Here is a 13,395-nt window from a genome sequence, read left to right as displayed (position 1 = left end):
CACCACTCACCCACTGATTTACTTGGCAGACCTCTAGTATTGTAATAAAACTTCCCTAATGAAGGATTAATATAATATGTGGCAAGTTTCATGGATTGCCATGTGACTCATTCTGTGGAGATCATCTCTGAATATGCCATTTCCTAAAAATTTCTCCAGATGGATCTTTGTCACTTCATTATATGAGTCCCGTTCCAGTTTGGGCCTATATATACTAGGGTTGAAACCATACTAGCGACAACTGTGTTCAAACTAGACTATCTTCATACAATTTTATATCATATTTATAACCTTATGCAGAATATAGGACTAATAAACAATATTTTCAAAGTTTCCTCTTTTGTGTAACTTGCACATTGGGCTGCCTGACATAATAATAATAATAATAATATGTTTCTTTCAAAGTAGGACTTCAAATAATGTGTATTTAAATGCCCTTAAATACTCGATTGGCTCTTCCCCATATATAAAATGTGATTAAGCATTTGGTGTACAGCTAACTCAATTATTCTGAACACAGCCTATGTCTGACTGGCTGCGTCCACATTGAATTATGTCACTTGAGAAAGTGCCCTGACCGCCATATACTTTCAGAAGTCATTAACGCAGCTGAGATTACTCTGATGTGGCCTTAACTCAGATTGCTGCACTTGTAGTTAGTGGATCACTTACTGGACCTCATCCTGATTCTACTGGAATCCATGACAAAACTCTTATTAACTGTAAAGGGAACAGGATCAGGCCTACAGCATGAAATCTTACTACTGAGTCTTGTGCAATATCTAGGCAATACAAGGAGTTAGGAAAAGAGTTGCAGCTGGTACATGGTGCTCTGCCTTCATGAACTTATCTGTTGTTCTAAGATGCTAGTCTTCAATATAGACTGTATAAAGCATTGTGTCTTGAAATACTTAACTGGTTTTGTAGCTATGTATGCAGTGTCATTATTAACTCTAAATTTCCTTGAGAAGCCTCATGGTTTGTCTTGCAGTGTAGATTGTATCTTAGAAGGATGGTTTCTTTGCGTTACTGTCTGCACTTTCAGGGCCAAATTCTGCCCTCAGATGCATCATTAAAGTCAGTGAGTTGTATATGCAGTTACCCCAGAGCAGATTTTGGTCCATAAAACACTTTCTCCCTAGTTAACCTTGCTTCTAATGTTCATAGCTAAACCCCAAACAACAAAATACACCAAACAGTTTTGTTGGTAATAGAGAATTCTTGGGATTAATGTTCTTCTTCTTGTAAAGGCATACTGAGGTTATTTTCTGACTGTGCTACCAATGAATGAGCTATTGGCTTTTTATTTTTGAAGACCGGTTGTTTTTAGGACCACATTTTTGTTCTTGGCCTTATAAGAAATGTATTGTTAGCTCCATCAGTCAATTCCTTAACTATTGAAATAAAGTAGAACTTCATTAAGTCATTCTAAAGACTGGAAGCCCATTATAAATTACTGAATTTTTGTTACCATGTTGGCAAACTCAGAATTAATGCGTCGAAAAATGTACTTGGTTTGTAGTTTTGATTATTTGATATTCTACAATGTACTAGAAAATGAAACCAAAGTAAGATGAAACCTCGCGGTAACAGGTGCAGTCTCTGCTGCTAAATTTTTGCTGAGAAATGGGAAAAGAGGAAAAAAGACTTCACTTGTGAGGTGTATATGAGAGAGAGAATGGGAGACGTTCCCACTGTAAATACATCATAAATAGAATGGTTAGGCATTTAGAGTGATAATAAGCATTTATTGCGTGCTTATCTGCTTGTATTTATATTATTCAGATTAGTACCAAGCAAATAGGTTAGATAAGGTGATAAGCTATGCTAATGTTTTTATTTTCCTTTTATCTTAAAGCTCAAGCTATAAAAGCAAAAGGTCCAGTGTCTATCCCGTACCCGCTTTTCCAGTCGCATGTAGAAGACTTGTATGTGGAAGGACTTCCAGAAGGAATTCCCTTCAGGAGGCCATCTACCTATGGGATCCCACGCCTTGAGAGGATACTGCTGGCCAAGGAGCGGATACGGTTTGTGATTAAGAAGTAAGGAGCTTTGCATTTATTTTCACTCTTCCTTTCTTCATACTGTGCTCTAACCAAAATTCTTCACTGTCTCTGAGAATTTCCAAATTGATTACTACCAACAGATGGTTTTGTAGTGCTAACAAGAAGTAATTTTTTCTGTCAAACCACTAAAGCATTGTTCGGGCACAGATTTGACACCACAATGCTGATTGTACAAGATCCCAATTGGTGAAAAATTTTCTCTAATGTCATGGGCCAGATCCTCAGCTGGTGTAATTTGGCATAACTCCATTGACTTTGGGGCTATACCAGTTTATACCAGCTGAGGATCTAGGTGTGAATTTCAAGTTTTTATGGTTCTGTTCTTCTGTTTTTCCTATCAGCATATTGTCTCGAGTTGTCCAGTGACTGGTAGTGTGTGACATTCACCATTAATAGCTTGGTGGTTCTCTTCAGTCAGATGTGATAGTGCAAGTAATATAAATGAAGCTAAGATGCAGGACAATTGCCATTTTTACATGTTTAATGCTGTTAATGGAAGTCTCTCCATTGACTGCCATGAGCTTTGGATCAAGACCATACTTAGCGGAAGAGGAAAAGGTTTTGTTTCCATATGTTGCGTTCCCTTCAGCATTGGTGTTAGTTTCCCAGATTTCCAGGCTATATGTTTCATTGATATCTGTGCAAAGCCTTTTATGGGTGTCCACAGGAAAGTAAGATGAGGCTGCAATGAGAGCACAGACTCTGTTCTGCAACTGATTATTATCTTTGAGATCTGCTACCTTTGTCTCACTTGGAAAAAAAAAAAAAATCTCTGAACAGAGATTTTGATTTTCATAGACTATCTTCCACCCTTCCTAAATTGGTCACAAGCCAAAGATCCTTAATAAAGTACAGCAATTCTGTTACCTTTTCATTACTTTTATTGTGTGTAGTAACCAGAGCTGTCTGGAAAACAAGCATTCTTTATCACGGCAACGTTGGAGGCTTGAAAATCTTTTTTCGTTCCGCATGGGAAGAAAAACAAAAAATTGAAGAATGAACTTCCTTGAACATTTTTGCTAAATGAAATTGTATGGACTTAGATTGTAAGCTCCTTGGAGCAGAGACTTTTAGTTCTGTGTTCGTACAGTCCCTAGTACAGTGCGGACCTGATCCAAGATTAGGGCACCTCGGTGCTACAGTAATACAAATAATTATTAAGATTGAAACATTTTTTGCATCAAAAAGGTCAGGTTTTTGATTAGTCTCTTTATGCCCCTTTCTGTGACGGGGATTGGAGAGTCCACCCTGGACACCAGAAGCCTTCCCATCAAAGTTTGTATGTGTCTGTGAAACGTTTTGGCTCCAACAAAACTGCATATCTCAGCAAAACACTATTTGTCAACAATTCTTCTGACAAGCTGTAGTAATAGCCTTCAGGGTTTGGTATTGACTAGAACCAGTATGCTGGGGATTCTGAATACTGTTCTGGTCCCACAGTGGTAACTAAGAGTAGAATTTGCTACAGAGCTGTATGCTATAACTTCCCATTTGGTAAAAATGTATCAAAAGGTATGTTAATGCTGAAGAATGTATATTTGTTAAAAATTTTCAGACATGAGCTTTTGAATTCAACACGAGAAGATGCACCGCTGGACAAACCAGCTGCAGGAGGTAGGACTTCTAAACTTTTGGATTGCATAACATGATTAAATATGATAATATGATTAAATGTCTTCTATTCGTAAAGAGGCATCAAAATCCTTGATAACATACCACACCAAAATTTGCAAAATGGGAATGGGCAAAAAATGCTGGGTATCCATTTATGCCATATCCATAATTGTAAATGTATTTACAATAAGCACATACAGATTTTGTTACTGACCTTCTTTGTAACGTGCTTTGAGATCTACTGATGAAAAGCACTAAATAAGAGCTAGATATTACTATTGTATTTAGAAAATATAACATGAGGCCCAGAACAATGCATTTATGAACCTGAATTTAAACCAAATGTGTTGCACACAGGTGGTGAAGGTAAAATGAGATGTGAATGGCTAAACTGGCTGTATCTTTTTTTTCACTTCAAGGAACATTGTGCTTTTAAGAGTCTTACTGAGCTAACCTATCAGATGAAATTGGCCACATAGAGATGCTATCATTTGATTATTAGTTTGACAGGGTAGGCTTTCTATCTCCACAGTCGATGCCATTTTAGTGGCTAGAGAGGTATATTATAATCCATATCCATCCGTTTCTTTTCCCCCAAACCTGGAAGACAAAGGATTACGTGGGTGTGGTTTTTTGTGTGTGTTTGTTTTGGTTTTTTTAAAGAAATATACGTATAGCATTGTGTGTATGATAATTGGAAAATTACTTTCCTCAACATGTGTTTTGATTAAGTAGTTATCCTACCACCTGTCCCCACTTCAGGTTTTGCTAATTGTCTGAAGCTGGATGTTAAGAGTCTATATAAATTGTAATGTAGCTTGAAGCGATGGTAGCTCATATAAGCCTCCTCAACCCCAAAAATGCACATTGTCAACCTTGATCTGAGAGGGGGAATTGGGAATATTGGAGAGTTCCTGAGTCCATGGTAGAGGCATGAGACCTAGGAGTAAGAGTCTGCATTGGTGAAGCTTGTGTATCATTCTTTGTGCGGCCGTGTACTAGTATTTAAAGAAAAACAAATATTAAATACCTGTGTTAAAAAAAATAAGGGTTTAAATTAAGCACAGAAAATAAGATTTAAGGATGTCATTCCATCCTTAACCAATTGCATGAAGGTATTGTATGTCACCCGCAAAGTAAGATCACCCACTGTTGTGAACCTCTTCACCCACCTGCTTTGAGGACCAAATTCAAGTGGTTGTAGGCATAGGATACGCTAAGGATGGAGTGCAAAGCATAACTATCCTTGCTTTTGTGATTTTAAATCCAGCCCCCTTTTGCTGTTTTACTGAAGGGTTTAATAGAAGTAGTATGAAGACAAATGAGGTGTACTCGCGTCTCTTGATATCCTTATGGTTGGGGAAACATAACCCATGCCTTGTTGTATAGTGTTAGTGAATAGCAACTGTGTGTCACTTGTCTTTACAATCTTGCAGTTAATCAAAATAATTAAGGAAAGTTATCTTTGTTCTGTTACTGTTAATTGTAGTGAAAGAAGAGTGGTATGCCCGAATCACCAAATTAAGGAAGATGGTAGATCAACTTTTCTGTAAAAAATTTGGTAAGTACACTGCTAGTATTCCAACTTCTTGTGTGGCTTTTAATCCATAGTAGGTTGATTTCATATTCGCTATCCTTAAGAAAGCTTTATTGGATCCTTCTGAGGCATAAGTGATATACCTATCTCATAGAACTGGAAGGGACCCTGAAAGGTCATCAAGTCCAGCCCCCTGCCTTCACTAGCAGGACCAAGTACTGATTTTGCCCCAGATCCCTAAGTGGCCCCCTCAAGGATTGAACTCACAACCCTGGGTTTAGCAGGCCAATGCTCAAACCACTGAGCTATCCCTCCCGCCCCGGAGAGTGGATAAAACTCTTGAATGAAAATTTTCCAGATGCTTGAAATCCTGACTGTTAAGCAAAAATAAATCTTTTATTGCTGTAATGTTTATTCAAAAGGGTAAATTTACAGTAAAGTTCATCTGTAAAGTTACCTTTTATGGTTCTGATTTGGATTTTTCTCTCTAGTTGTGGTAAAGCAAACAGTCACCTTATTTTTCAATGTACAGTATAACATCAGTGGCACTATTAGGATTTATAGCTGAGCATTTCTGGGCTTTTTGAATTTGAATGCTGTTTCCCCCAGCCTACTTAGGAACATGTACAGGTCAAGAATGAAACTACTGAAAGTGGGATACTGTATGAAAATAAGTTCAAATCGCTTTGAGCCCAATCCTGCTTTGACTTTTTCTCCTGTGCAAACCCATTGGCATTAATCTTTAATCCGGCACTGTTGGTGGGCTACATTCTGAACATCAGATGAGAGACTATGATGATTAATCCACTAAACTCTGTGTCTTCAACTTGGAGTCCAGTGGGTTTGGATATTCTTTGCTATGCTAGGACCTAATGTTACTGTTTATGTGATGGCCCAGAGACTTTGTGATAGTTTTTGCTGAATCAAAATGTTTGGCTGGACTGATCGATCATTGGATTTATTTTGTTGAATTTCTGTTATTCTAACAGCTGAGGCCCTAGGGAGCACTGAGCCGAAGGCTGTCCCATACCAGAAATTTGAGGCACACCCCAGTGATCTCTATGTGGAGGGTCTGCCAGAGAACATTCCATTTAGGAGTCCGTCCTGGTATGGAATCCCTCGGCTGGAAAAGATTATTCAAGTGGGCAACAGAATAAAATTTGTAATCAAAAGGTAGGTGAACATTTTTAGTGCATAAATTGAAAAAGCAAGAGGAAAAGGCCAAGAGATTGATTGATTGATTGAAGCAAAAGAAAAGCTTTCAGCTTTATAATACCATAAAGCATTCTGAGTTCTGGTACCAGGCAGACAGAAGATATTTCACATTGCAAAGAAAATTGGTGTTCGCAATTTAGGCCATAATCTTCCTAAGTATCTATATAGCAACTAGCCCATTTTGGTGACAATTTGAAATAAATAATATTAAAATCAAAACATAGATTCATAAAACAAACAAAAAAATCATTATTCAGAGACTGTATAGAACAATTTGATAACCTGCTCTCTAATTACAGGCCAGAACTACTAACTCTCAGTCCAACAGAAGTTACTCAACCAAGATCTAATACGCCAGGTAGGATGCATACTGTATGCAAGTTCCATCTATATATCCATATGCAGAATAAATATATGAAATGAATTTTTCTGACCTCTATGCATGACTAAAGTGGTACCAAATATGTATAAATACAGAAGAGAAACTCTCTTTAAACTAATATATTTGTACTTGAAGGAAACTTTCATATTTTTGCTAAATTAGAAATTAACCACAATCTTTGTAAAAGCAAGTGTGTGTGATATAAATATATCTTGACCGACAATTAACTCTCTTCCTCACTTTACTGAGTAGGAAAATTTTTAAACGTGTAGGAGGGAGGGGTTGGTGTTTGGTGTGAGAGAAATTTTTTGGAGCACTACATCATTTTTTTAAAAAAATGAAGCACAATATTATTTTTGCTTCTGGGAATACTGGTATACTCTTCACAAGGTTTATAAGAAACCAATATGGCCATCCTTGAAAATAATGATCTGAAACACATTATGGTTGGTGTCCAGCTAACCTCTGACACTTTAGAAATTGAATGGTTCATACTTAAAACCTAGAGGAAACTTAAGTTCTCAAGAAGTTCTATTAGGGCCTAATCCAAAGCCCATGGAAGTCACTGGGAATCTTTCCATAAACTTCAGTGGGCTTTTGATCAGGCTCTTAATGTCTTGTGTGATCGTAATCATCTTTTAAAAGTGAGAAGTGCCTCTCCTTCTCCAGAATGATTTTTTAAAGAACCATAAAGTGTAGTGAAGGAAAAAGAACCCAGATGACTCTTTCAGGCCTCCTTTTTTTAATCTCCTAAAATAAGGGAACTGCTAGGAAATGATAGATCAGGGATGTCGTTTTGTAAGTACGTTGGTATTTCATGACTATGTACACAACGAAGTTCAGAACTTGTTTCATATAAGAGGGTGAGTCCCCTAGTGGTTGTAACACAGGACTAGGAACCTGCTTTACTAGATTTCTCTTGCCCCCATTTACCCACCTGGGTGCAATATCTACCAAACAGCAGTGTTATGACACTGAATTTATTTGTAAAGCATGTTGAGATCATCAGGTCAGAGGTACCATGTATGTGCAGATTGGTACCTGATCACTTTAATGACTTATAAAGCACAGTTTGATTTAGTCAAGAGGCTGTATTCACAATTTTCAATACATAGAACCACAAAAAATGTTAGGTTTTACCTAACCAGAGAATGCAGGTTGCTTTTTCCTCCAAATGTTTGCAGTTCAATAGTATCCACGTCTTATGAAAGCATATTGGAGATTTTTCTTGGCTTTCAGGGATAAGACTTGTATGTGGAGATAGGGTAGCCTGTTGAAAGCTGCACTGCAGAGTTGGGCAGCATCTAGTTTCAGTCTTGCTGCCAAAGCCCTTGCTCATTGTCCTACTGTACAACATAACTGGCGGGTTGACAAGATAACTGCAACAATAAGTATGAACAATATCAGTGACAAAAAAACTGTTTTCATAGCATCTTACTTCTTGAAGAACTGGCATGCAGCAATCACCATTTAAAAAAAAAAAAAAAGAAAGAAAAAAGCCTAATAGAGTGATCAGAATGACATGCTGATTTTCCCACTGGTTACTATATCTATCAGCAGCTGCTGGGAAAGACTAGTGCTGTAAATACACACAAAACTTTGCCTGTGGCCATATCCAGGGCACAAGTTAAACAAATAAACACAGAAAAAATGTTCAGTTTGGCTTGAAACGCTAGTGAAAACCACTGGATGCAACATTCTTTCCTGGCAATTAGTCCTAAGGCAAAACTGGAGAATGTCCCCTGTGCCATTGTTGCTAAAGCAGACTGTGTGTCCCCGAACACACATACCAATTTTTTCAAACAATTCAAAATGTTAGTTTTGCAGAGCAATAAATAAAGATAGTTTCTATACCAGATAGTTTAGGGGGACAACATTTTGATTTTGTATTTTAAAAAAATTCAAGAATTATTTTGGCTAGTAAGAATAATATGGTGCTCTTTGGTTGGATAGAAAACTTCCCCGCATGTGTGTTCAGCCCAGACAATATTCCCTTGTGCTTCTTGTGTGGTGGCACTAGAAATCTAAAAATAAAGGTGTTCAGTATATTTTTTCACTTGCCAAGTTAAAGCCCCAATCTTGCAAATACTTTCTTGTATGCATAAGACTGTGTGTTAAATGCTTGCAGGACTGGGGTCCATGTGAACTCTCTTTTAAATTAGTAAACAACATAAATGGTGAAAATTATGAACATTCTTTGTTGTTTATAATTGAAGGGGTTAGAAGTAAAATGGACCAGATAATTTGTTCATTGAAATATGATTTTGAGCCTGTGATCCTGTGTACATATTGCTTGTTTCATACATATGCCTTTTTTAAAAATGCTGGTTTCATTTCTACAGTACAAGTTATCTCTCCTCAATGGATATGATCAATAATTATAATTGCACTGTTTGTTGGGGAATAAAATGAGTATATTTACATATTTTTTATTTCCACTAACATGCTCCCTGCCTCCCTCTCCACCTAATTTAGAAAATTGGCTCCTGGCTTGCTTTCTGTCACCAACTTTCATTTATAATAAAAGCAAGACTACAATATTTTTGATAGTCAACATTTATGACAAAGCACTAAATCTTCATATTCTGTTCTAAAGATTTTTAATCTCATGAGCTAAAATCATTAATAATTCCGGTTGTGTCAAAGCCACTAAAATAATTCCTTCCCACTGCCCAGGGTCCTGAAGGACAAGTTCATACACTTGGGACAGTGATAGAGATTTATAATCATGCTTAGACATATTTTCCCATCATTATATACATATTCTGTATATAATTTCAGTTACCTTAATAAGCAGTACACATGTAAATCCTTCTATACCAAATTGTGATTGCGCATCTTAGAAAGTAAGACAATTTTTGCATTGATAGTTAGACTCCAGTGATAAAAGAAATATGTTTAGGACTACCACTTTTTCCCAAATATCCGTTAATAACTCAGTAACCCAAGATGCATCTATTTTTGATTTTCAGTCAAAGAAGATTGGAATGTCAGAATCACAAAACTAAGGAAGCAAGTGGAAGAGATATTTAATCTAAAATTTGGTGAGTTAAACCTTAAGTAAACTGTGTTGTAGTGCTACTCTGTTTTAAAACAATTTTCTGTACAAGGAGTATTGTGGTGCACAATAAATTAAAACAAATATTAAAAATGTGGCAGAACAACAGATCTGGGAGTCTTGGGTTTTATTCCCCACTCTTGCTAGTGGCTTGCTATGTGACATGGGGCAAGTCATATCCATACTCTCTCTGCCTTGGTTTCTCTCTCTAAAAAGGGGATTAATTATATTTATGCAAATTCATAAAGGGCTTTCAGATCCTTAGGTGAAAGGAACTCTTATAAAACAGTAGCAGATACTGTGGACCTAGATTGATAACTATTGCAAGATCCTACCTAGTGAGATCCGCAAAATCACTACATGCAGTGATTCCAAACTGTGGAATGATGGTGGGAAAGTTGTTTTAAACCCCTTCTCTCATCCTTTTCTGATTCCGATTGGGGTGCTGCTGCCACTAATAAAAATGCCAGCCTTACTAAGAACAATTGAACTAAAATGCCTCCCATCTGAGCTCATCACATCATCTTTATTTTCAGCCCAAGCCCTGGGGCTTTCAGAGGCAGTGAAGGTTCCCTACCCTGTGTTTGAATCGAACCCTGAGTACTTGTATGTGGAAGGCTTGCCAGAAGGAATCCCCTTCCGGAGTCCCACGTGGTTCGGAATTCCACGCCTTGAAAGAATTGTCCGTGGAAGTGGCAAAATCAAATTTATTGTTAAAAAGTAAGTTTATCATTTGGTTATTTTTAACTGCTGATGGCTAAAATTATGACACTCTTCCTGGGGCGTTTGGGTTTTTAAATGCTGCCTAATGTCTTTTATAGATAAAAGAAAGCGAACTATTTTGGCACATTCACTTCTTCTGATAAAAGGACATGCCTTTCTGATTAAATTTCACAAAATGGGGTGTATGTGCCTCATTGGTGTGTGTCATGCAATGTGTATCTAGGGAAGATAGTCGTTCTGCATCTTGAAACATTTTCCCCCCTAGAGTAAATGCAAAAAGCCAGGTACATAGCCTTAGATTTTGAAACTCTTTCCTATTACTTTACATTGACTCGCCCATACTTCATGATCTAAAAGACTGTTACAATGACTTTATATAAATTTGTCTGAATCCCAATAAATATGTAAATAATTCACTGTGCTACTTTTTGTATCTGTAATTTATTAGACTGCGTTCTGTAACATATTTTACATTTTTAGGCCAGAGCTGGTCACTTCTTATTTGCCTGCTGGATTGGCTAGTAAAGTAAACACTAAAGGTAAGTGGTTAAACATTCCATACTGCCCTCACTTCAGAGGCCCAGATTCTGCTTCCATTACCTGACTGAATAACAGCTTAGCACTTGAAAACAGTGTGGGCTACTGATAGAGGTGCTACCTAACATGAGCAAGGGTGGTAGAATCTGGCTCAAAAGGTTTTCCTAAAAACACAAAACCTATATTCTTTTAAAACATGTAACAAAAGTCACACATTAATATCTGCTTAAGAACACACCAATTAATTATACCTTTCATTTATTTTATGATCTGCAGCAACATAAATCTGGAGGATGTAAACGACATAAATTACAAAGCTCTCGGGTCGCATTGATTTTGCTGTTAACAGCATCATCTAGTATATAAGTTGGATTTTTATATTTAAAAAATAAGTCATATTTCTTAGAGAAACTGTCAGATCATTTACAAAATAAAGATCTTTATAAATATCAACACGAATTAACTTTTTGGATTTAGATAATAGAAAGTACCAAAGATGTAAATTTCATTTAAAACCAGTGTTCCAAAGATATTACCCGTCTTTATCTTGTGTGGTGCTCACAATATGTAGTGAATATTGAATGAGCGTCTCAGATCTGCTTATTTCACAAGCAATACGTTCACTTTTTAAAGTATGTGATCTTACCTGCATTGTTTTGCTTTTATAAAGCATACCATTAAACAATACACATTATATGTCAGATTATTTTGTTTGTGGGATGTTTCCAAGTACTGTCTTTTGGGAGCTATACAGTATGTCCATTACTGAAGAGTAACAGTATTATTGATTTGTAGCATTGAGTCCAAAGAGTTCAAAGAGAGCAAGAAGTCCTGCAAGCAATTCAAAGGTTCCAGAGATTGAGGTGACTGTTGAAGAAGGTAGGAAATCTTCCTTTAGGGAATATTCTTATAAAAGTAACTTGCAGTAGTAACTGCAGAAGACCTTTCATCCACAGTACAATTACATTATTTTTAAAAATGGTCTCTTAAGTTTTGCCCTATGTCGAAAACTTAATTTAACTTCACGATACCAGTTCTATTTTTCATTTCTGATTAACATAATAAGGTATAGGCTCTGTCAAAGATTGTTTCACAACACATTTGGATCCTTCATTCCAAAGAGGGAAATGAGAACTTGTTTTAAGGCAAATAATACAGAAGGGTGGACAATGACTAAATGATGCCAAAGTAGGTTATGTTTTAATTCCACAATCCTTAAAGCACTTCTAAACAGAATTTTTGTTCCGCTGTTGACTCAAAATTTAAGTTTTACTTAGTAATCAATTGCCATATTTCATCATTTTTGTTTCTCAGAAGATGGTTACTGGTATGCTCTCTCTCGCTCTTAAATATTACACTATATAGATATAGATATGTTTGTTCGTTTCTGCAGGTCCTAATAAACCACAAACAACAGATGTTCGAACTAATTCTCAAACCAATGGATCCAATATGGGCTTCAAGCCGCGAGGAAGAGAGTTTTCTTTTGGTAAATATTGTGGGTTTTAATCTGCCTTGATAGCCTTTGTTAATTTTGATATTTTGAAAGTTTTTGAGATTTCATCATAGTAGAGAGGTTTTTTTAACAGATATATCTTCATTCTGCATTTGATGATTGAGTCAAATGCTTTTTGAGTTTGCATGTATTGGGATAGGTGATCATAGAAATCAGAAAATTATGCTATCTGCTGCTCACAATAGTCATCAGAGAGCAGTTCTCTGACCATGGTTCCCTGCTTTTAGAAGACATATTTTGGGCAGAGTCATGTGTAGGAATTTTAACTTTTCCTCCCTATTGTGGGTTGGCCCTGTGCAGGGTTATCAACATGATGGTCACAAAATGTAAAACAAAAGAACGTTCTTTTTGCTCAGTACAAGTTTAGAATGGAGTTAAAAGGGTTAATATTGATTTGTGATAAAAATCTATCCTTTCATGAAACTAGTATAATTGAGATCACATTTCTCAAGGAAATAGCCTGTCTGTCTGGCCTTTTCAAAGCTTTGGGTGCTGGCTCAGATAATTCTGTGCGCCTCTGAGGACTGTAATATATCACTGTTGAATTCATTACAGTGGAGTCTTTGGTTTATTCATTAGCTGAGATCTTTTGTAAAGTTTCAAGGAGAAGAGTCTCAATAGTGGATATGAGTTAGGATTAGAGGGAATGGTTCAATGCTGTTTAGTGTCTGGTAGCCATTTTGTTCATTTTTGACTTCATATTCATCGGTAAACAATTGTAAATATTTAAAATATATATATATATAT

At 36.5% G+C, this 13,395-nt stretch overlaps 1 protein-coding gene across 5 annotated transcripts in view; it reads left to right on the top strand.

Annotated features, from left to right (window-relative positions):
- The window catches only part of GTF2I (general transcription factor IIi), a 62,650-nt gene that overhangs the window by 38,680 nt on the left and 10,575 nt on the right, over positions 1-13,395 (top strand). For all 5 annotated transcript variants that reach the window (XM_065418458.1, XM_065418454.1, XM_065418457.1 and 2 more), the window contains 10 exons: positions 1,859-2,042; positions 3,622-3,680; positions 5,170-5,241; positions 6,207-6,390; positions 6,732-6,790; positions 9,787-9,858; positions 10,409-10,592; positions 11,076-11,134; positions 11,928-12,011; positions 12,526-12,621. In XM_065418458.1, the coding sequence (XP_065274530.1) occupies positions 1,859-2,042; positions 3,622-3,680; positions 5,170-5,241; positions 6,207-6,390; positions 6,732-6,790; positions 9,787-9,858; positions 10,409-10,592; positions 11,076-11,134; positions 11,928-12,011; positions 12,526-12,621 (1,053 nt within the window). The remainder of the gene's footprint in view (positions 1-1,858; positions 2,043-3,621; positions 3,681-5,169; positions 5,242-6,206; positions 6,391-6,731; positions 6,791-9,786; positions 9,859-10,408; positions 10,593-11,075; positions 11,135-11,927; positions 12,012-12,525; positions 12,622-13,395) is intronic.

This window comes from Emys orbicularis, chromosome 17, assembly GCF_028017835.1.
Source record: "Emys orbicularis isolate rEmyOrb1 chromosome 17, rEmyOrb1.hap1, whole genome shotgun sequence".
Classification (NCBI taxonomy): domain Eukaryota; kingdom Metazoa; phylum Chordata; order Testudines; family Emydidae; genus Emys; species Emys orbicularis.
Note: the sequence above shows the minus strand (reverse complement) of the source record. Positions and strands in the feature narration are given on the sequence as shown.